This window comes from Coregonus clupeaformis, unplaced genomic scaffold, assembly GCF_020615455.1.
Source record: "Coregonus clupeaformis isolate EN_2021a unplaced genomic scaffold, ASM2061545v1 scaf1415, whole genome shotgun sequence".
In the NCBI taxonomy this organism is placed as follows: Eukaryota; Metazoa; Chordata; class Actinopteri; order Salmoniformes; family Salmonidae; genus Coregonus; species Coregonus clupeaformis.
Window position 1 is genome coordinate 10,500 of NW_025534869.1, and position 24,353 is coordinate 34,852.

At 44.8% G+C, this 24,353-nt stretch overlaps 1 protein-coding gene across 1 annotated transcript; it reads left to right on the forward strand.

Annotated features, from left to right (window-relative positions):
• Window positions 1-24,124, forward strand: pigs (phosphatidylinositol glycan anchor biosynthesis, class S). The gene is made up of 10 exons (XM_041851524.2): window positions 1-168; window positions 2,655-2,766; window positions 7,621-7,710; window positions 7,806-7,897; window positions 8,156-8,396; window positions 15,869-16,126; window positions 18,728-18,873; window positions 21,924-22,024; window positions 22,295-22,505; window positions 22,724-24,124. Exons 1-10 carry the CDS (start codon window positions 16-18, stop codon window positions 23,000-23,002), a joined length of 1,683 nt encoding a protein of 560 aa, XP_041707458.1. The 5' UTR covers window positions 1-15; the 3' UTR covers window positions 23,003-24,124.
• Window positions 24,125-24,353: the final 229 nt, after the last annotated feature.

Genomic DNA, 24,353 nt, shown 5'->3' on the forward strand with positions numbered 1-24,353 from the left:
TAGTAGTCTAATGTCATGTGTGTTGCAGAGCGTCACCGAGGGCGTCTGGCGTCCCTGGCCATAGCAGTGGTGGTGATCGCTGTGGGAGTCCCTCTGTGGTGGAGGACCACTGAAACATACAGAGCATGGCTACCGGTCACCCAGATCAACCAGCTAGCTCAGCTGCAGGTAACACAGCTGTGTGTGTGTGTGTGTGTGTGTCTGTGTCTGTGTCTGTGTCTGTGTCTGTGTCTGTGTCTGTGTCTGTGTCTGTGTCTGTGTCTGTGTGTGTGTGTGTGTGTGTGTCTGTGTCTGTGTGTCTGTGTCTGTGTCTGTGTGTGTGTGTGTGTGTGTGTGTGTGTGTGTGTGTGAGAGAGAGAGGCGTACTTACGGCGCTTCCCAACAAAGCAGAGAAAGAAAATAGAGAAATAATATAAAAGTAATAATAAATACACAATGAGTAACGATAACTTGGCTACATACAGCAGGGTACCAGTACTGAGTCCATGTGCAGGGGTACCAGGTAATAACATGGCTACATACAGCAGGGTACCAGTACTGAGTCCATGTGCAGGGGTACCAGGTAATAACATGGCTACATACAGCAGGGTACCAGTACTGAGTCCATGTGCAGGGGTACCAGGTAATAACATGGCTACATACAGCAGGGTACCAGTACTGAGTCCATGTGCAGGGGTACCAGGTAATAACATGGCTATATACACAGGGTACCAGTACTGAGTCCATGTGCAGGGGTACCAGGTAATAACATGGCTACATACAGCAGGGTACCAGTACTGAGTCCATGTACAGGGGTACCAGGTAATAACATGGCTACATACAGCAGGGTACCAGTACTGAGTCCATGTACAGGGGTACCAGGTAATTGAGGTAGATATGTACAGTCCAATGGATGTGCTCCAACTTCAGATGCTAATACATCCTCAAGCTCCTTGCAGAGGTGGGACCAAGTCACTATTATTTGAGTTTCAAGCAAGTCTCAAGTCACAAGGTCCGAGTCTCAAGTCGAGTCCCAAGTAGAACGGGTCAAGACTCGAGTCAAGTCCAAGTTGTGCTTTCTAAGAGCAAGTCAAGTCAAAACAATTCTATACATGCAACGACTTGTTCAACTACAAATCTTTGTCTATTTACTGAGGACAGCCCTTTTCATCATTCTGTCTACAACATATTTTTATTAGCCTCTGTAATTTTAAAATATGGACCTTGTAGCGGTCGTAAGGGCGTGAAATCAGCTGAAGGCAACGGCAGGTTGACGTGCTCAGAGTGTAGATTTATTTACAGGTCTTGGTGAAAGCGCCATTATCATACAAAATATACAAGTATATTGACCAAATATCCACGGGGCAATAGGCTTAAAGAAATATCCTCTGTATCAGGCTGAACCTGTCCTATCTGAACAGACACTGGACTGAACAGCCTCCCCTTGAGAAACCAAATGGAGTCTGTCTAACAGGACCTCAAACAGGTAGGCCTATGTAATATAACCACTCGGCCCCCAGGACCATACGATTACCCAACTGGCAATTACAAACCAATAAACTGGTTCTACAATGTAAAAGTACATTTCCACATCCGTTGGTACATTCTTCTTAATCAGACTTAATGATATTTCAACACCATGTATACGTGGAACAATCATTGTATCTTATTCAACGTACTGACTCCAGAGCGTGGAGCGCTGGCCACGTAGCCTATCAACGTACTGACTCCAGAGCGTGGAGCGCTGGCCACGTAGCCTATCAACGTACTGACTCCAAAGCGTGGAGCGCTGGCCACGTAGCCTATCAACGTACTGACTCCAAAGCGTGGAGCGCTGGCCACGTAGCCTATTTCTATGAGGACTGAGGCGCTTCCTATTACGCACAACCAGAATGACAGACACACGGAACTCCGACACAACCCGGGAAATACAAAGGAAACCATACGTTGAATTAAATAAAACAGAACTTCTACCTCATGAGCCTTGCCAACGTTCCTGTGCACTATAAACATAGCACCCACTCAGAGCAGGGTAAGAAATGGTTGGCTATATGAAAATGTATCGGAGGCCTATGAAACAGAAATGCTATTCAGGAGCCTTTTGGTCCCAGACTTGGTGCTCCGGTACCGCTCGCCATACGGTAGCAGAGAGAACAGTCTATGACTAGGGTGGCTGGAGTCTTTGACAATTTTGAGGGCCTTCCTCTGACACCGCCTGGTATAGAGGTCCTGGATGGCAGGAAGCTTGGCCCCAGTGATGTACTGGGCCGTACGCACTACCCTCTGTAGTGCCTTGCGGTCGGAGGCCGAGCAGTTGCCATACCAGGCGGTGATGCAACCAGTCAAGATACTCTCGATGGTGCAGCTGGAGAACTTTTAAGGATCTGAGGACCCATGCCAAATCTTTTCAGCCTCTTGAGGGGGAATAGGTGTTGTCGTGCCCTCTTCACGACTGTCTTGGTGTGTGTGGACCATGTTAATTCCTTAATTTTGTGTGTGTGCAGGTTAACAGAGGTGTGTGTGCAGGTTAACAGAGCTGTGTGTGTGTGTGTGTTAACATAGCTGTGTGTGTGTGTGTGTGTGTGTGTGTGTTAACATAGCTGTGTGTGTGTGTGTGTTAACATAGCTGTGTGTGTGTGTGTGTGCAGGTTAACATAGCTGTGTGTGTGTTGCAGATCCAGTTGAGTGTGGAAGTGGAGGTGGTGTTCTCTAGAGGAACTCTGAGTACTGAACACCAGAAGAAGATTGAGCCCACCCACACACGGCAGGAGGAGCACACTGTGGACGGTGAGAGGGGGGTAGAACAGGAGGAGCACACTGTGGAGAGGGTAGACACGCCAGAGGAGCACACTGTGGACGGTGAGAGGGGGGGGGTAGACACGGCAGGAGGAGCACACTGTGGACGGTGAGGGGGGTGGTAGACACGGCAGGAGGAGCACACTGTGGACGGTGAGGGGGGGGGTAGACACGGCAGGAGGAGCACACTGTGGACGGTGAGGGGGGGGGAGAAACGGCAGGAGGAGCACACTGTGGACGGTGAGGGGGGTGGTAGACACGGCAGGAGGAGCACACTGTGGACGGTGGAGACACGGCAGGAGGAGCACACTGTGGACGGTGATGGGGGCGGGGTTGGTGAGGGGGGGCGGGGGGTTGGTGAGGGGTGCCAGGGGTTGGTGAGGTGCGGGGGTTGGTGAGGGGGCGGGGGTTGGTGAGGGGGGGGTTGGTGAGGGGGCGGGGGGTTGGTGAGGGGGCGGGGGAGGATTGGTGAGGGGGCGGGGGTTGGTGAGGGGGGCGGGGGGTTGGTGAGGGGGCGGGGGGTTGGTGAGGGGGCGGGGGTTGGTGAGGGGGGCGGGGCGACTAGAGGAAGTGACTGACTAGTAGGGCTGTCCAATAAAAAATAGTTGTCTGTTCTTTCGACCAATCGATTGGTAGACATTTTAAACGTGGGTTTTTCCATATATTGACACATCCTATGTGTTTTAATCAAACCAGATCTCAGGAGGTAAAGGGGAATGTTTGGTTTCTCAGGAGGTAAAGGGGAATGTTTGGTTTCTCAGGAGGTAAAGGGGAATGTTTGGTTTCTCAGGAGGTAAAGGGGAATGTTTGGTTTCTCAGGAGGTAAAGGGGAATGTTTGGTTTCTCAGGAGGTAAAGGGGAATGTTTGGTTTCTCAGGAGGTAAAGGGGAATGTTTGGTTTCTCAGGAGGTAAAGGGGAATGTTTGGTTTCTCAGGAGGTAAAGGGGAATGTTTGGTTTCTCAGGAGGTAAAGGGGAATGATGGTTTCTCAGGAGGTAAAGGGGAATGATGGTTTCTCAGGAGGTAAAGGGGAATGTTTGGTTTCTCAGGAGGTAAGGGGAATGTTTGGTTTCTCAGGAGGTAAAGGGGAATGTTTGGTTTCTCAGGAGGTAAAGGGGAATGTATGGTTTCTCAGGAGGTAAAGGGGAATGTTTGGTTTCTCAGGAGGTAAAGGGGAATGTTTGGTTTCTCAGGAGGTAAAGGGGAATGATGGTTTCTCAGGAGGTAAAGGGGAATGTTTGGTTTCTCAGGAGGTAAAGGGGAATGTTTGGTTTCTCAGGAGGTAAAGGGGAATGTTTGGTGTCTCAGGAGGTAAAGGGGAATGTTTGGTTTCTCAGGAGGTAAAGGGGAATGTTTGGTTTCTCAGGAGGTAAAGGGGAATGATGGTTTCTCAGGAGGTAAAGGGGAATGTTTGGTTTCTCAGGAGGTAAAGGGGAATGTATGGTTTCTCAGGAGGTAAAGGGGAATGTTTGGTTTCTCAGGAGGTAAAGGGGAATGTTTGGTTTCTCAGGAGGTAAAGGGGAATGTTTGGTTTCTCAGGAGGTAAAGGGGAATGTTTGGTTTCTCAGGAGGTAAAGGGGAATGTTTGGTTTCTCAGGAGGTAAAGGGGAATGATGGTTTCTCAGGAGGTAAAGGGGGAATGTTTGGTTTCTCAGGAGGTAAAGGGGAATGTTTGGTTTCTCAGGAGGTAAAGGGGAATGTTTGGTTTCTCAGGAGGTAAAGGGGAATGTTTGGTTTCTCAGGAGGTAAAGGGGAATGTTTGGTTTCTCAGGAGGTAAAGGGGAATGTTTGGTTTCTCAGGAGGTAAAGGGGAATGTTTGGTTTCTCAGGAGGTAAAGGGGAATGTTTGGTTTCTCAGGAGGTAAAGGGGAATGTTTGGTTTCTCAGGAGGTAAAGGGGAATGTTTGGTTTCTCAGGAGGTAAAGGGGAATGTTTGGTTTCTCAGGAGGTAAAGGGGAATGTTTGGTTTCTCAGGAGGTAAAGGGGAATGTTTGGTTTCTCAGGAGGTAAAGGGGAATGTTTGGTTTCTCAGGAGGTAAAGGGGAATGTTTGGTTTCTCAGGAGGTAAAGGGGAATGTTTGGTTTCTCAGGAGGTAAAGGGGAATGATGGTTTCTCAGGAGGTAAAGGGGAATGATGGTTTCTCAGGAGGTAAAGGGGAATGATGGTTTCTCAGGAGGTAAAGGGGAATGTTTGGTTTCTCAGGAGGTAAAGGGGAATGATGGTTTCTCAGGAGGTAAAGGGGAATGTTTGGTTTCTCAGGAGGTAAAGGGGAATGTTTGGTTTCTCAGGAGGTAAAGGGGAATGATGGTTTCTCAGGAGGTAAAGGGGAATGATGGTTTCTCAGGAGGTAAAGGGGAATGATGATTTCTCAGGAGGTAAAGGGGAATGTTTGGTTTCTCAGGAGGTAAAGGGGAATGTTTGGTTTCTCAGGAGGTAAAGGGGAATGTTTGGTTTCTCAGGAGGTAAAGGGGAAGTCAGATGTGTGGAATAAAGGTGAGTCCCCTGTAGCTCAGTTGGTAGAGCATGGCGCTTGCAACGCCAGGGTTGTGAGTTCGATTCTCACGGGGGGGCCAGTATGAAAAATGTATGCACTCACTAACTGTAAGTCGCTCTGGATAAGAGCATCTGCTAAATGACTAAAATGTAAAATGAATAAATGTGACTAGTTGTGTAAAATACTGGAGATCAAGACACACAAGGTAAGGAGAAGCGCTGCTGCATATTATGTGTCTCAAACAGGTGCTGTATAGATGACTATATATTATATGAACCAAACAGGTGCTGTATAGATGACTATATATTATATGAACCAAACAGGTGCTGTATAGATGACTATATATTATATGAACCAAACAGGTGCTGTATAGATGACTATATATTATATGAACCAAACAGGTGCTGTATAGATGACTATATATTATATGAACCAAACAGGTGCTGTATAGATGACTATATATTATATGAACCAAACAGGTGCTGTATAGATGACTATATATTATATGAACCAAACAGGTGCTGTATAGATGACTATATATTATATGAACCAAACAGGTGCTGTATAGATGACTATATATTATATGAACCAAACAGGTGCTGTATAGATGACTATATATTATATGAACCAAACAGGTGCTGTATAGATGACTATATATTATATGAACCAAACAGGTGCTGTATAGATGACTATATATTATATGAACCAAACAGGTGCTGTATAGATGACTATATATTATATGAACCAAACAGGTGCTGTATAGATGACTATTACTACATAATGTTTCTGACCGTTTGGAACAATGTAAACAACACTAAATACATTATAAGCGGACCAGAGAGTCTGTTGTAACGTTTATGGTAAATCCTTTATTACAACAAGGACTAAAAACAGTCGCATGCATTCGTGAACGCAACTGCCGACATGGAACGGTTTATTTATTGTATAAGCTAATAATTCAAGGCTCGCTTTATTTTAAAATAAAATGCTTTTTTGCATTCTAAAGTATGAATAACTCGTATGCAGTGTGATGACAATAACTATTGATTGATTGATACAGTAGCCTATAGAAGTATTTAAATATTGTTACAGTATTAAGACTAAACAGAATGCACTCTTAGGCCTACAGATCCATGGTGGTTATAGAAGGCTACTAATGATAACGACATGACTTATTATTATAGTGATGATCATAATAACAATAAGATTGAGATCTAGATAAAGGAGGGTTATTATTATTATTATTATAAATAATTATTTTTCTGCCTGTTTGGAACAGTGTAAACAACACTAAATAAATAATACCAGAGAGGCTGTTCTAATGAAAGAAAGCGTACAGCCTTTTATTACAGCACAGCAAAGATTACAAACAGCAGAATTGTTGAACTTGTTTATCCCACATGTTGTGGTTGTGTGAGGCTTGGTGCTCACGGAATCAGTAGGCTGTTAATCAAACACTCAAACAGGCAACAGAAGCAGGATCTGCCTTGTTTCTGTAGATATGGATGATTTCTAAAGCCAGGCCCATTTAACAGTTAGGCTATTGATTATAGACCTAATTAAGTTATGGTTTCCTCTCTCCTCACTTTTCTTAGACAATTAAGGCAAGGGCTGTTTTCTCGTCTCCTAACTCCGCTGCTGCCTCTGCCGCATTGTTCTCAACACCAATATGCTGGTTAACTTTGCTATTTTGCACATAGCAACATGGTCTAGGAAAAAGCGCAAATTCAACAGCGCACTGATGTGTTTCAGAACCGCGGACAGCGACCGCTATCCAACGCGTGAGAACGCACATTTGTTATAAAATAATATTCTATTTATTATTGTTGCACCATTGTTCTTACATAATATAACCATATATAATTTCAGTAGCACATGTCTTAGACTGATGGACTGTGCCATCCCCACGTACTCCATAATGGATCAGTCCACTCAGACAGGCACCAATCAGACAAGTGTCTTGTGCACCATTATGTTTTTTGCTTTTGCTCGACTAAAGAAATCTCAGTCGACCGACAGCCTATCATCCAGTAGACTAAATGGGGTCAGCCCTACTGAATATTAACATTACATTATCTCTCTCGCTCTCTTTCTCACTCTCTCTCCCTCCTCTCTCCCCTGCCTCCCCCCTCCCCTGCCTCTCTCCCCCGCCTCCCCCCTCCCCTGCCTCTCTCCCCCGCCTCTCCTCTCTTCCCCCTGCCTCTCCTCTCTCCCCCGCCTCTCCTCTCTCCCCCACCTCCCCCCTGCCTCCTCTCTCTCCCATATCCTCCCCTCTCTCCCATATCCTCCCCTCTCTCCCATATCCTCCCCTGCCTCCCCTCTCTCCCATATCCTCCCCCCTCTCCTGCAGAGACCACAGGGTTGAGCTACAGGTATGAGACTAGATACAGGACAGCTACCATCATGGAGGAAGATGCCCTGAACCAGCCCACCGCTGCAGGTCAGTGGCTGTCTCAGCCTATCAGCTGGGTATCTTTTCTTCAGATCTAGAATATAAACTGTCATTATGTATCATCTCTCTCTCTTCCCCTCCAGAGACTGATCGGTCTCTTCATCTGCTCAGTGAGAGCCCCTGTGGCTCCGTGGTCATCTATGTGCTCCCAGAATCCTCCACACTGCTACCAGAGGTGAGAACACAAACACACGTAATATTGATTCTCTCAAGTCAAAGGGTGGCTACTTTGAAGAATCTCAAAAAATATATTTTTATTTGTTTAACACTTTTAGTTACTACATGATTCCATATGTGTTATTTCATAGTTTTGATGTCTTCACTATTATTCTACAATGTAGACCATAGTAAAAATAAAGAAAAACCTTTGAATGAGTAGGTATGTCCAACCGTTTGACTAGTACTGTGTATATATAATATGTGTGTGTTCCAGGCTGTGAGTGTTTACGTGGGTCAGAGGCGGACAGCGTTGTTGCGTGCAGGGAGGCCAATGAGAGTGGGCGTCGGCCTGAAGGAGGTGCTAACTCACCTGGAGGCCCAGGTACAGCAGGTCCTCCAGGTCATGTCATTCAGCCACAGTGACATCACCGCTGCCCTTAGCGACCGCGTCCGCCTCGACTACAGTAGCAGGGAGGGTCTGGCTGACAGCATGAGAGCCTTCAAGTCCAGTCCAGGTTAGTCCTAATCCTAACCCCTAGTTAACCCCAGTCCAGGTTAGTCCTAATCCTAACCCCTAGTTAACCCCAGTCCAGGTTAGTCCTAATCCTAACCCCTAGTTAACCCCAGTCCAGGTTAGTCCTAATCCTAACCCCCTAGTTAACCCCAGTCCAGGTTAGTCCTAATCCTAACCCCTAGTTAACCCCAGTCCAGGTTAGTCCTAATCCTAACCCCTAGTTAACCCCAGTCCAGGTTAGTCCTAATCCTAACCCCTAGTTAACCCCAGTCCAGGTTAGTCCTAATCCTAACCCCTAGTTAACCCCAGTCCAGGTTAGTCCTAATCCTAACCCCTAGTTAATCCTAGTCCAGGTTAGTCCTAATCCTAACCCCTAGTTAACCCTAGTCCAGGTTAGTCCTAATCCTAACCCCTAGTTAATCCTAGTCCAGGTTAGTCCTAATTCTAACCCCTAGTTAACCCCAGTCCAGGTTAGTCCTAATCCTAACCCCTAGTTAATCCTAGTCCAGGTTAGTCCTAATCCTAACCCCTAGTTAACCCTAGTCAGGTTAGTCCTAATCCTAACCCCTAGTTAACCCTAGTCCAGGTTAGTCCTAATCCTAACCCCTAGTTAACCCTAGTCCAGGTTAGTCCTAATCCTAACCCCTAGTTAACCCCAGTCCAGGTTAGTCCTAATCCTAACCCCTAGTTAACCCCAGTCCAGGTTAGTCCTAATCCTAACCCCTAGTTAACCCCAGTCCAGGTTAGTCCTAATCCTAACCCCTAGTTAATCCTAGTCCAGGTTAGTCCTAATCCTAACCCCTAGTTAACCCTAGTCCAGGTTAGTCCTAATCCTAACCCCTAGTTAACCCTAGTCCAGGTTAGTCCTAATTCTAACCCCTAGTTAACCCCAGTCCAGGTTAGTCCTAATCCTAACCCCTAGTTAACCCTAGTCCAGGTTAGTCCTAATCCTAACCCCTAGTTAACCCTAGTCCAGGTTAGTCCTAATCCTAACCCCTAGTTAACCCCAGTCCAGGTTAGTCCTAATCCTAACCCCTAGTTAACCCTAGTCCAGATTAGTCCTAATCCTAACCCCTAGTTAACCCTAGTCCAGGTTAGTCCTAATCCTAACCCCTAGTTAACCCTAGTCAGGTTAGTCCTAATCCTAACCCCTAGTTAACCCTAGTCAGGTTAGTCCTAATCCTAACCCCTAGTTAACCCCAGTCCAGGTTAGTCCTAATCCTAACCCCTAGTTAACCCCAGTCCAGGTTAGTCCTAATCCTAACCCCTAGTTAACCCCAGTCCAGGTTAGTCCTAATCCTAACCCCTAGTTAACCCCAGTCCAGGTTAGTCCTAATCCTAACCCCTAGTTAATCCTAGTCCAGGTTAGTCCTAATCCTAACCCCTAGTTAACCCCAGTCCAGGTTAGTCCTAATCCTAACCCCTAGTTAACCCCAGTCCAGGTTAGTCCTAATCCTAACCCCTAGTTAATCCTAGTCCAGGTTAGTCCTAATCCTAACCCCTAGTTAACCCTAGTCCAGGTTAGTCCTAATCCTAACCCCTAGTTAACCCCAGTCCAGGTTAGTCCTAATCCTAACCCCTAGTTAATCCTAGTCCAGGTTAGTCCTAATCCCTAACCCCCTAGTTAACCCCAGTCCAGGTTAGTCCTAATCCTAACCCCTAGTTAACCCCAGTCCAGGTTAGTCCTAATCCTAACCCCTAGTTAACCCTAGTCCAGGTTAGTCCTAATCCTAACCCCTAGTTAACCCTAGTCAGGTTAGTCCTAATTCTAACCCCTAGTTAACCCCAGTCCAGGTTAGTCCTAATCCTAACCCCTAGTTAACCCCAGTCCAGGTTAGTCCTAATCCTAACCCCTAGTTAATCCTAGTCCAGGTTAGTCCTAATCCTAACCCCTAGTTAACCCTAGTCAGGTTAGTCCTAATCCTAACCCCTAGTTAACCCTAGTCCAGGTTAGTCCTGTTTCTATAATACATCCTCAAGCTGCTGGATATTAGTATCAGGTCTATTATTATTCCCGTTAAAGAGGGGAGGTCCTCATAAGACTTCAGCTAAGTGTACCGTGACTGGACAAGATTGTGTTGATTATCCGTTTCCAGTGTGCCCATCGAGAGGGGATTCTTTCTCCAAATCAGAGTAAAGACGGCCACAAAATCTCTCCTTCTTGAGGACAAAGTAACGAGGCTGATGGGCTCCAAGGTGTTGGACAGTTTTGACTCCCCAACAGCAGCGGCTCACTTTGAGCCCAAACGCAAGTTAATTAGAGGCAAATGATTGTGTTGGTCAGGCCCGGTCCTAGCAGTTCTGCTGCCGCCCAAGGCAAGATCAACATATGCCACCACTGTGTCATGTAGGAATGGATTGATAGACTAAAGTAATGATGTGTATCATGAGCAGTTGGTGCATTTCAGTTGTCCTTATTCAGTAAGCACTTAGAAACGAAACATTGTTGCCAACTATTCACATCGGAGAGTTACAATGAAGGCAATCACCAGTCAGCCAACTGTCTATAGTAGGAAACAGAGTTATTATCAATAAGCCATGTATATCACATGACACGAGTCACGACCCCACGATAGTTCAAATTACAATAAACATAACATTTATTAACATCATCCAGTAGAACTGTAAAAATAATTGAGATATCATTTGAGCTTCGGAAACAAGTGCTTTCATAAATGCATGGCGGGCCTCGTTTCACAGGAGCATTGGAAAATAAGCTTTCAATTAACCAGCCTTAACGAATGTTGTTTATTTACATATCGAATTTGATTGTCCAACATCAGTTTAATAATTTCTTCATTGTGTGGTCGCCTAGTGTCCTCTTTCCTCTGCTGTGGAATGGGATGGGCCGGCCCAGGCATGGCTAGAAGGGATCCAGCTTTGGTCAAATTAACGTCAAAAGTAGATTTTTATTTGTCATTTTAGCTAACCCTAACCCTTTTCCTAACCTTAACCTAATTATCCTAACCTGCTGCTTAAGTTCTCCTAACCTGCTACGAAAAGTCAAATCTGACTTTAATTTGACAAATGCTGGATTCCTTCTAGCCATGAACGGCCGGCCCTGGTGTTCGTAGATAGGTTGCAATCACTAGGCAGCCAACTGTCTATAGTAGGAAACATGAGCGGCCGGCCCTGGTGTCCGTAGACAGCCATGTTGGATTCCTTCTAGCCATGAGCGGCCGGCCCTGGTGTCCGTAGACAGCCATGTTGGATTCCTTCTAGCCATGAGCGGCCGGCCCTGGTGTCCGTAGACAGCCATGCTGGATTCCTTCTAGCCATGAGCGGCCGGCCCTGGTGTCCGTAGACAGCCATGTTGGATTCCTTCTAGCCATGAGCGGCCGGCCCTGGTGTCCGTAGACAGCCATGTTGGATTCCTTCTAGCCATGAGCGGCCGGCCCTGGTGTCCGTGAGACAGCCATGTTGGATACCTTCTAGCCATGAGCGGCCGGCCCTGGTGTCCGTAGACAGCCATGTTGGATTCCTTCTAGCCATGAGCGGCCGGCCCTGGTGTCCGTAGACAGCCATGTTGGATACCTTCTAGCCATGAGCGGCCGGCCCTGGTGTCCGTAGACAGCCATGTTGGATTCCTTCTAGCCATGAGTGGCCGGCCCTGGTGTCCGTAGACAGCCATGTTGGATTCCTTCTAGCCATGAGCGGCCGGCCCTGGTGTTCGTAGACAGCCATGTTGGATTCCTTCTAGCCATGAGCGGCCGGCCCTGGTGTCCGTAGACAGCCATGTTGGATTCCTTCTAGCCATGAGCGGCCGGCCCTGGTGTCCGTAGACAGCCATGCTGGATACCTTCTAGCCATGAGCGGCCGGCCCTGGTGTCCGTAGACAGCCATGCTGGATTCCTTCTAGCCATGAGCGGCCGGCCCTGGTGTCCGTGAGACAGCCATGTTGGATTCCTTCTAGCCATGAGCGGCCGGCCCTGGTGTCCGTGAGACAGCCATGCTGGATACCTTCTAGCCATGAGCGGCCGGCCCTGGTGTCCGTAGACAGCCATGTTGGATTCCTTCTAGCCATGAGCGGCCGGCCCTGGTGTCCGTAGACAGCCATGCTGGATTCCTTCTAGCCATGAGCGGCCGGCCCTGGTGTCCGTAGACAGCCATGCTGGATACCTTCTAGCCATGAGCGGCCGGCCCTGGTGTCCGTAGACAGCCATGTTGGATTCCTTCTAGCCATGAGCGGCCGGCCCTGGTGTCCGTAGACAGCCATGTTGGATTCCTTCTAGCCATGAGCGGCCGGCCCTGGTGTCCGTAGACAGCCATGTTGGATTCCTTCTAGCCATGAGCGGCCGGCCCTGGTGTCCGTAGACAGCCATGTTGGATTCCTTCTAGCCATGAGCGGCCGGCCCTGGTGTCCGTAGACAGCCATGTTGGATTCCTTCTAGCCATGAGCGGCCGGCCCTGGTGTCCGTAGACGGCCATGTTGTGTTATTTATTAGGTCTAATGGAGATGTTCATGCCTAGGCTAAATTCAATTACAGAGGCATAGATTGTACTTGAAAACAGCTGTATTTTGTTATTTATTAATGAAAATGTTCATACAAGGTCGTTCGCAAATTATATTATACAAATAATATATTTTGAAGTTGTGTTTTATTACTCTGTAGACGACTTGTTTTTCTAGGCCAACTCTTTTTACTGACTCGATTCATGATTTGTTTTTCCCCAGTGACTCGTTCATTTTAGTCGTTCATTTGACGCTGGCCGCAATAAATTCTACTGCAGGATTAATACGTGTTCTTCTCTCACTAAACCTGCGGTCGTGCTCTGACCACGAACTGTCTAGATCACGCTTTAGAACTGATAATTGATCGTATCACGGTGCAAGAAGGAAATAATGAATGCAATTAATTGATTATTGAATGTTACGGATGGATACCGTTTTGTAGAACCAAAACGCAGCCATGTCTCTGCTCAACACTCAAACTCAAGAACTAATCGTTTGAGGGGCTGCTTCAGTTGGCACGTGCTAATCTCCCTCGGCAGTCAAGTCATTCCGCCAAGATACATTTACATTTTACATTTTAGTCATTTAGCAGACGCTCTTATCCAGAGCGACTTACAGTCAGTGAGTGCATACATTATGTTTTATTTTACATTTTCATACAATGGGATTTTCTTTTCACTTTCGATTCCGCCGGCAACAGTTTTATTTATAGGCTTTTCATTTATTTTATCGTCCAAAAGTCGCCATTAAGCCGGCTAACGGAAACCCTGGTACGCCCCTACCCTTTATCGTCTATTAAATGACTAAAACAAATGATTAGAAATCATCAGAGAGTAACTTGGAGGGTCCAGCCTTACATGAAGATCAGAAACTTGGTCTGGTTTGGTCTTAACCATACAGGTAACAAGTTATACCAAGATCAAAAGAGCTCTCTGAGGCCCTCAGAGGAAACATTGTTGAGGCCCGTGAGTCTGGTAGGAGTCACAGCGCCATTTCCAAGCAATTTAAAGTCAATCATTCCAGTGTCTGATGGATAATTTATAGATCACTGGCAATCTCTCTAGGAGGAAGCCCCACCAAATTCAGCCCAAGAGCTGCCCGAAAGATGCTCAAAACAGTCCCTAAGAACCCCAGGGTAACATCATGGGATCTACAGGCCTCTCTTGACACAATCGACGTCGAACTGCATGAGTCAACTGTCAGAAAGGGACTACACAAACTTGAAATGCTTACTTACAGCCCTTAACCAACAGTGCATTTATTTTTAACAAAAAAGTAAAAATAAAACAACAACAAAAAAAGTGTTGAGAAATAAAGAGCAGAAGTAAAATAAAATAACAGTAGGGAGGCTATATATACAGGGGGGTACCGGTGCAGAGTCAATGGGAAATAACAGTAGAGAGGCTATATACATGTTGAACTCGAGGTGATTTAGTCCTCCAATCGCTAGAGAGTGTCCGAAGTTGGGGGAAAATTAGCTCGTTTGCCAGACAACACCTGGGTGAAGAACAATGTGCTCTGGACAGATGAGCCAAAGGTGGCGTTGTTTGGCCACTATGCCAGACGTCATGTTTGGTAAAAACAAAACACGGCCTTTTGAACGGAAGAACCTCACACCAACCATAGAGCATGCCGCCTCAGGGCCTGGCCGGTTGGCCGTCATTGAGTCAACCGTCAATCCACATTGTACCAGAGAATACTGGAGGAGATTGTGAGGCCATCTTTCAAAAAAAGCTGAACCCAAAATGGATCTTGCAACAGGACAATGGTCCAAAACATAGGAGCAAATCTACAACGGAATGGCTCAAAAATAAGAAATGAAGGGTTATGGAATGGCCGAGTCAAAGGTCAGATCTTAATCCTATAGAAAGGAAGGGTTATGGATTGGCCGAGTCAAAGCCCAGATCTTAATCCTATAGAAATGCTGAGGGGGACTTGATGCGGGCCGTACATGCAAGAAAGCCCTCAAACAACACACAGTTGAAGCCGTTCTGGAAGGAAGAGTGGGAAAAAATTCCTCCCAGTCGATGTAAGAGACAGTTACAAGAAACACCTACATTAAAGAGATGCTTCAGGATTTTGACAATGAAGGCCTTTCTCTACTTCCCCAGAGTCAGATGAACTCGTGGATCCCAGTATTATGTCTTCGTGTCCAGTTTGAAGGAAATTGCTAACTAGCGTTAGCGCAATGACTGGAGGTCTATGGGTATTTTAGCATTCTAGCAGATACCCATAGAATTCCAGTCATTGCGCTAACTCTAGTTAGCATTGGCTCACAAAACTACCTCTTAACTTCCTTCATTGTGGACAAAGATACATAAAAATGGTGTCCATGAGTTCATCTGACTCTGGGGAAGTAGATACAGGGCCTCATTGGGGAATTAACACAGAAATATGTGTTCTAGATCTGTGATTCTCATTGAAAGCCAGTCTAAGAAGCGGTAGATCTGTTCTATGTGCACTATTTCTATGCTTCCCGTTCTTAAGTGTCGTTTTTGCGACTTTTCCTTTCGGTTTTGTCCACCAGCTTCAACAACCTGAAAACACAATATTTTTGGTTTAATTAAAATATATTTCACAGCAGTTTAGATGGTCCAATGATTCTCTACACTATAGATTGTTTGTTTTGTCACACAAACTGAAATTAGGCAAACTATTAGAATTTTTGCAACCAGGAAATGGCAGAGCGATTTCTGCATATTGCATCTTTTAAGTTATTTCAGCCAAAGGGGGCAACACCAGCTATTGTTGCTAGGGGTGTACTTACTTTTCCTGTACATTTCATTCCTGTAGATAGATTTTTGTTGAATAAATGATTGCCAAGTGTAGCTTTTCAGTGTTATTTGATAAATTAGGTTACCTTTATCTGTCAATAGTATTGAAATGAAGATCAATTATCCATATGACCAAATATGTCAAAAAATAACTTTTCGGCGTTGTATGTCCACATGTCGATCTTACATTTTGCTCTCTCCCCCCCTCCTCTCTATTCTCTCTCTCCCCCCTCCCCTCCCCTGCAGGTTATGAAATAACCTTCAGCTTGTTGAACCCTGACCCTAAATCTCACCATCTGCACTGGGACATAGAGGCAGCGGTCCAGAGCTATGTCCAACCGCTCCTGTCGAAGCTGGCCCCGGTGGCTGACTTCAGTCTGGACTCACAGATCCTCTACTACGCCGTCCTGGGGGTCAACCCACGTTACGACCCCTCCCTCAACGCCTACACGCTCAACGCTGACAGCCTATCTCACGTCATTAACCCCGTAGAGGCCAGGCTTGGTGAGAACACGCACAGGTGTACAGTGTTCAGACCCCTTGACTTGTTCCACATGTTGTTACGTTACAGCCTTATTCTAAAATGGATTAAATAGTTCCCCCCCCCCCGTCATCAATCTACACACAATTCCCCGTAACGACAAAGCAAAAACAGGTTTTCAGACATTCTTTGCCAATTTATAAAAAAAAAAAAATGGAAATATTACATTTACATAAGTATTCAGACCCTTTATTCAGTACTTTGTTGAAGCACCTTTGGCAGCGATTATAGCATCAAGTCTTCTTGGGTATGACGCTACAAGCTTGGCACACCTGTATTTGGGGAGTTTCTCCCATTCTTCTCTGCAGATCCTCTCAAGCTCTGTCAGGTTGGATGGGGAGCGTCGCTGCACAGCTATTTTCAGGACTCTCCAGAGATGTTCGATCGGGTACAAGTCCGGGCTCTGGCTGGGCCACTCAAGGACATTCAGAGACTTGTCCCGAAGTCACTCCTGCGTTGTCTTGGCTGTGCGCTTAGGGTCGTTGTCCTGTTGGAAGGTGAACCTTCACCCCAGTCTGAGGTCCTGAGCGCTCTGGAGCAGGTTTTCATCATGGATCTCTCTGTACTTTGCTCCGTTAATCTTTGCCACGATCCTGACTAGTCTCCCAGTCCCTGCCGCTGAAAAACATCCCCACAGCATGATGCTACCACCACCATGCTTCACCGTAGGGATGGTGCCAGGTTTCCTCCAGATGTGACGCTTGGCATTCAGGCCAAAGAGTTCAATCTTGGTTTCATCAGACCGGAGAATCTTGTTTCTCATGGTCTGAGTCCTTCACGTGCCTTTTGGCAAACTCCAAGTGGGCTGTCATGTGCCTTTTACTGAGGAGTGGCTTCCGTCTGGCCACTCTACCATAAAGGCCTGATTGGTGGAGTGCTGCAGAGATGGTTGTCCTTCTGGAAGGTTCTCCCATCTCCACAGAGGAACTCTGGAGCTCTGTCAGAGTGACCTTCGGGTTCTTGGTCACCTCCCTGACCAAGGCCCTTCTCCCTCGATTGCTCAGTTTGGCCGGGCGGCCAGCTCTAGGAAGAGTCTTGGTGGTTCCAAACTTTAAGAATGATGGAGCCCACTGTGTTCTTGGGGACCTTCAATGCTGCAGACATTGTTTTGGTACCCTTCTCCAGATCTGTGCCTCGACACAATCCTGTCTCTGAGCTCTACAGACAATTTCTTCGACCTCATGGCTTGGTTTTTGCTCTGACATGCACTGTTAACTGTGGGACCTTTATATAGACAGGTGTGTGCCTTTCCAAATCATGTCCAATCAATTGAATTTACCACAGGTGGACTCCAATCAAGTTGGAGAAACATCTCAAAGATGATCAATGGAAACAGGATACACCTGAGCTCAATTTCGTGTCTCATAGGAAAAGGTCTGAATACTTACGTAAAAAAGGTATCTGTTTTTTATTTTGAATACATTTGCAAAATAACCTGTTTTCGCTTTGTCATTATGGGGTATTGTGTGTAGATGAGGATTTTTTTTCTTTCTTTAATCCATTGTAGAATAAGGCTGTAACGTAACAAAATGTAGAAAAAGTCAAGGGGTCTGAATACTTTATGAATGCACTGTATATACGTACACATGTACAGTGCCTTCAGAAAGTATTCAGACCCCTTGACTTATTCCACATTTTGTTACAGCCTGAAATAGAAATGCAAATAACATCTCACCCATCTACACACAATACTCCATAATGACAAAGTTAAAATGAGATATTTCTGTAATACATTTGCAAACATGTAAAAATACATGTTTTCACTTTGCCATTATGGGGTATTGTGTGTAGATATGTGAGAAAAACAATATATTTAATCAATTTTAAATTCAGGCTGAAACACAACAAAATAACAGTAGAGTAGAAAATAACATGGTTATATAAACAGGGAGTAGAAAATAACATGGTTATATATACAGGGAGTAGAAAATAACATGGTTATATATACAGGGAGTAGAAAATAACATGGTTATATATACAGGGAGTAGAAAATAACATGGCTATATATACAGGGAGTAGAAAATAACATGGTTATATATACAGGGAGTAGAAAATAACATGGTTATATATACAGGGAGTAGAACATAACATGGTTATATATACAGGGAGTAGAACATAACATGGTTATATATACAGGGAGTAGAAAATAACATGGTTATATATACAGGGAGTAGAAAATAACATGGTTATATATACAGGGAGTAGGAAATAACATGGTTATATATACAGGGAGTAGGAAATAACATGGTTATATATACAGGGAGTAGGAAATAACATGGTTATATATACAGGGAGTAGGAAATAACATGGTTATATATACAGGGAGTAGAAAATAACATGGTTATATATACAGGGAGTAGAAAATAACATGGTTATATATACAGGGAGTAGAAAATAACATGGTTATATATACAGGGAGTAGAAAATAACATGGTTATATATACAGGGAGTAGAAAATAACATGGTTATATATACAGGGAGTAGAAAATAACATGGTTATATACAGGGAGTAGGAAATCACAGTACGGACCGAACGGTTACAGTAATTTCACTGTGTTTTTCAGGCTCCAGCGCTGCGTCATCCAACCCTGTCCTGAACTTCCTGCTGTACGTTCCAGATGCACGCCACTCCCCCCTCTACATCACCGACCACCGCAAAGACATTGTCGTCTCCAACGCTTTCAGCTCCCCGCGCTGGGGTGGCATCATGGTAACACACACACACACACACACACACACACACACACACACACACACACACACACACACACACACACACACACACACACACACACACACACACACACACACACACACACACACACACACACACACACACACACACACACACACACACACACCACACACACACACCACACACACACCACACACACACACACACACACACACACACACACACATACTCATTCAAGGGTTTTTCTTTATTCGTACTATATTCTACATTGTAGAATAATAGTTTAACCTCAAAACAATGAAATAACACATATGGAATCATGTAGTAATCAAAAGTGTTAAACAAATCAACATATATTTTATATTTGAGATTCTTCAAAGTAGCCACCCTTTGGCTTGATGACAGCTTTGCACACTCTTGGCATTCTCTCAACCAGCTTCATGAGGTAGTCACCTGGAATGCATTTCAATTAACAGGTGTACCTTGTTAAAAGTTAATTTGTGGAATTTCTTTCCCTCTTAATGCGTTTGAGCCAATCAGTTGTGTTGTGACAAGGTAGGGGGGTATACAGAAGATAGCCCTATTTGGTAAAAGACCAAGTCCATATTATGGCAAGAACAGCTCAAATAAGCAAAGAGAAACGACAGTCCATCATTACTTTAAGAAAATGTCAAGAACTTTGAAAGATTCTTCAAGTGCAGTCGCAAAAACCATAAAGCGCTATGATGAAACTGGCTCTCAAGAGGACCGCCACAGGAAAGGAAGACCCAGAGTTACCTCTGCTGCAGAGGATTAGTTCATTAGAGTTACCAGTCTCAGAAATTGTAGCCCAAATAAATGCTTCACAGAGTTCAAGTAACAGACACATCTCAACATCAACTGTTCAGAGGGGGCAGAAACCCCTACTAAAGGACACCAATAAGAAGAAGAGACTTGCTTGGGCCAAGAAACACGAGCAATGGACATTAGACCGGTGGAAATCTGTCCTTTTGGTCTGATGAGTCCAAATTTGAGATTTCTGGTTCCAACCGCCGTGTCTATTTACCAAGAAGGAGAGTGATGGAGTGCTGTGTCAGATGACCTGGCCTCCACAATCACCCAACCTCAACCCAATTGAGATGGTTTGGGATGAGTCGGACGGCAGAGTGAAGGAAAAGCAGCCAACAAGTGCTCAGCATATGTGGGAACTCCTTCAAGACTGTTGGAAAAGCATTCAAGGTGAAGCTGGTTGAGAGAATGCCAAGAGTGTGCAAAGCTGTCATCAAGGCAACGGGTGGCTACTTTGAAGAATCTAAAATCTAAAATATATTTTGATTTGTCAACACTTGTTTGGTTACGACATGATTCCATATGTGTTATTTCATAGTTTTGATGTCTTCACTATTATTCTACAATGTAGAAAATAGTAAAAATTAAGAAAAACCCTTGAATGAGTTGGTGTGTCCAAACTTTTGACTGGTACTGTATCTCTAGTGCGTTCAGAAAGAATTCACATCCTTTGACTTTTTCCACATATTGTTGTTGCAAAGTGGGATTCAAATGGATTTCATTGTCATTTTTTGTCACAACATACTCATGTCAAAGTGGAAGAAACTTTATTACATTTGTTTTTTAAAAATCATGAAAAATACAACACTAATATATCTTGATAAGATAGGTATTCAACCCTCTGAATCAATACATGTTAGAATCAAATCACAGTCTTTCTGGGTAAGTCTCTGAGAGCTTTCCACACCTGGATTGTACAACATTTGCCCATTATTCTTTAGAAAATTCTTCAAGCTCTGTCAAATTGGTTGTTGATCATTGCTAGACAACCAATTGCAGGTCTTCAGGCCATAGATTTTCAAGCAGGTTAAAGTCAAAACTGTAACTCGGCCATCAGGAACATTCACTGTCTTCTTGGTAACCAACTCCAGTGTAGATTTGGCCTTGTGTTTTAGGTTATTGTCCTGCTGAAAGGAGAATTCATCTCCCAGTGTCTGTTGGAAAGCAGACTGAACAAGGTTTTCCTCCAGGATTTTGCCTGTGCTTAGCTCCAGTCAATTTCTTTTTTATCCTGAAAAACTCCCCAGTCCTTAATGATAACAAGCATACCCATAACATGATGCAGCCACCACTATGCTTGAAAATATAGAGAGTGGGACTCAGTAATGTGTTGTATTGGATTGTCCCCAAACATAACACTTTGTATTCAGGATAAAAAGTTAATTGCTTTGCCACATTTTCTGCAGTATTACTTTAGTGCCTTATTGCAAACAGGATGCATGTTTTGGAATATTTTTATTCTGTACAGGCTTCCTTCTTTTCACTCTGTCAATTAGGTTAGTATTGTGGAGTAATTACAATGTTGTTGATCCATCCTCAGTTTTCTTCTATCACAGCCAATAAACTCTGTAACTGTTTTAAAGTAATCATTGGCCTCATGGTGAAATCCCTGAGCTGTTTCCTTCCTCTACGACAACTGAGTTAGGAAGGAGGCCTGTATCTTTGTAGTGACTGGGTGTATTGAGACACCATCCAAAGTGTAATTAATAACTTCACCATGCTCAAAGGGATATTCAATGTCTGCTTTTTTTTTTTTTTTTACCCATCTACCAATAGGAGCCCTTCTTTGCGAGGCATTAAAAAACCTCCCTGGTCTTTGTGGTTGAATCTGTGCTTGAAATTCACAGCTCGACTGATGGACCTTACAGATAATTGTCAGAGATGAGGCAGTCATTCAAAAATCATGTAAACACTATTTAGTCCATGCAACTTATTATGTGACTTATTAAGCAAATGTTTACTCCTGAACTTCTTTAGGCCATAACAAAGGGGTTGAATACTTATTGACTCAAGACATTTCAGCTTTTCATTTGTAATTAATTTGTAAAAAATTTGAAATAACATAATTCCACTTTGACATTATGGGGTATTGTGTGCAGGCTAGTGACACCAAATCTCAATGTAATCCATTTTAAATTCAGGCTGTAACACAACAACATGTGGAAAAAGTTGAGGGGTGTGAATAATTTCTGAAGGGACTGTACATCACACACAATGTCTTGTCTCCCCCTCTCTAGGTGTACAATGTCAATAATAGTTCTGGTCCTGGGACAGAGCTTCCTGTTGACATCAACATAGACATGACCAGAGTGATGGGAGTCTTCCTAGCACAGCTACGGTCAGTACTGCTGTGTGTGTGTGTGATTAAGGGGACGTTGATTTTATCCTTGTCCGTGATTTCCAATGCTTTCTCAGTGGGAGACGGCGTACGTTGGCGGTCAGTGGAGATGACGCGTCCCTATCCATACACTTTCCATCCACTGACAAAAAGTTCAGACGAGTTTAACTTTTGACGGGCCGATGGATACGTTCGCTAATTACACTCCACGCACGAACCATGGACCAAAATGAATCAGTTCCCCCCCCTCTCTCTGTCTCTCTCCGTCAGGCTGATGTTGGGTGTCCAGTCGTCAGCCCCTCCCCCTGGCTTCCTGGTTGGCCCGTGTGGCCCCGCGGGATTGGCTGACTGGGAGTTGGATCGCCTCTTGTGGAGTCGCAGTGTAGAGAATATTGCCACGGCAACGACAACCATCACCTCATTGGCCCAGCTGCTGGACCAGATAGGAAACATCGTCATCAACGACAACATCGCAGAACAGGTAGGGGCGGGGTGTGGGCGGGGTGTGGGCGGGGTGTGGGTGGGGTGTGGGTGTTTGTCTGTGTGTGTGTGTGTGTGTGTGTGTGTGTGTGTGTGTGTGTGTCTGTGTCTGTGTCTGTGTCGTGTCTGTGATCTCTGTCTGTGTGTGTGTGTGTGTGTGTGTGTGTGTAGGTCTTGCCATTGCCATCGTCATGGTCGCTAACTGGTGTTTTCCGTCAGGTGTCGGCAGCGGTCGCCTCTCTCCAGTTGGCTGTGGGTCAGTTGGAGTCAGGGAACCTTGGCCTGGCCATGCAGTACAGTAAGGAAGCTATCCTCCAATCAGAACGAGCCTTCTTCGACCCCTCCCTCCTCCACCTCCTCTACTTCCCTGACGATCAGAAGTTCGCCATCTACATCCCTCTCTTCCTGCCCATGTGTGTTCCAATCCTGCTCTCGCTGCTCAAGATGGCCGCCGAGGCCCGCCAGAGACGAAGGGAGAGACAGGACAAGAAGGACTGAGATGGAGAGAGATGGAGAGATCGACCAATGAACGCGCACACACTGTCGGTTCACAGGTCAACAAAGTGTTTAAAGGAAACTGTCTGGACTCATAACCCAGATATGATATTAAGACCATTAGAAATACTGGCTCACAGAAGATAACCTACATGGGGCCGTATTGATCAACCTTCTCACGATGAGTGTTGATTTAGGATCAGTTTTGCCTTTCGGAACACATTTTAATAAGGTTATGTGGACCTGATCCTAGATCAACACTCCTCTGAGCAGGGGTTGGAACCAAAATTATTTTCCAATCGTTCCCGAAGCAGAACCCTGTTCTTTTCGTTCCATTCCGGTGTTCCAACCAGATTGTTTTTATTTTATTAAAAAACAAGTTACTGTTCATATAGTTCCTATTTGTTCCTTTTTTTAACTCTGAAATCAATATCCTTTTACCATTTAGGTCATTCATTTATTCCCCCATTTAGCACCAATATGTTTAGGCTATTACTAGCATCAAAACTTTACAGAATTATATACTAGACATTAGGAATGGTTTTGGAATAAAAAAATAACGTTGGTAACCGGTTATCAAGATTAGAAAATAACGGTTCTTTTCCGGGAACACTAGAGATCACTTTCGTTCCCGGGTTCAGTTATTCGTTCCTTGGAAAATGTGGTTCTTTTTTGTTTTCAGTTCTGTTCCCTGAACCGGTTCCAACCCCTGACTGAGACCCTTTACTGCAGTCTGAAACGCCTGGTGGCAGGGGGAGGATGCCATCACCATGGTGATGTTGAAACGTTTTTACTTGTCTTGTATTCGCCTGATGTCTGATCTGGAAGCAACAGGTCTCTCTTGCACTGTAGCAACAGGGTTTTGATTTGTTTTATTTATTTTGGGAATGATGCTTTACTTACGCTCTTGTCGATTCTTATATGAGAGGGACTCGTACGATTAATTGGGAATTAATTGATTTGATATTTATTTAGGGAAGGACGTCGTCTATCAAAGTCTGGTTGGACACAATCCCAGATAGAAGAACTGTCTCACTTTCTGAATTCTATATTTTTTGGTTTTGTTTGTTTGTTTTGTACAAGTTTATGACAATAAATAAAAAAAGGGGGTCTGCTCTTATTTTATTCAGTTTGTTGATAAATATATTGAACAAAAATATAAACGCAACAATTTCAATGATTTTACTGAGTTGCAGTTCATATAAGGAATCAGTCAATTTAAATAAATAAATTAGGCCCTAATCTATGGATTTCAGAAGGAGGGGAAGGGGCGGAGCCATGGGTGGGCCTGGGAGGGCTTAGGCCCAGCCAATCAGAATGAGGTTTTCCCCACAAAAGGGCTTTATTACAGACC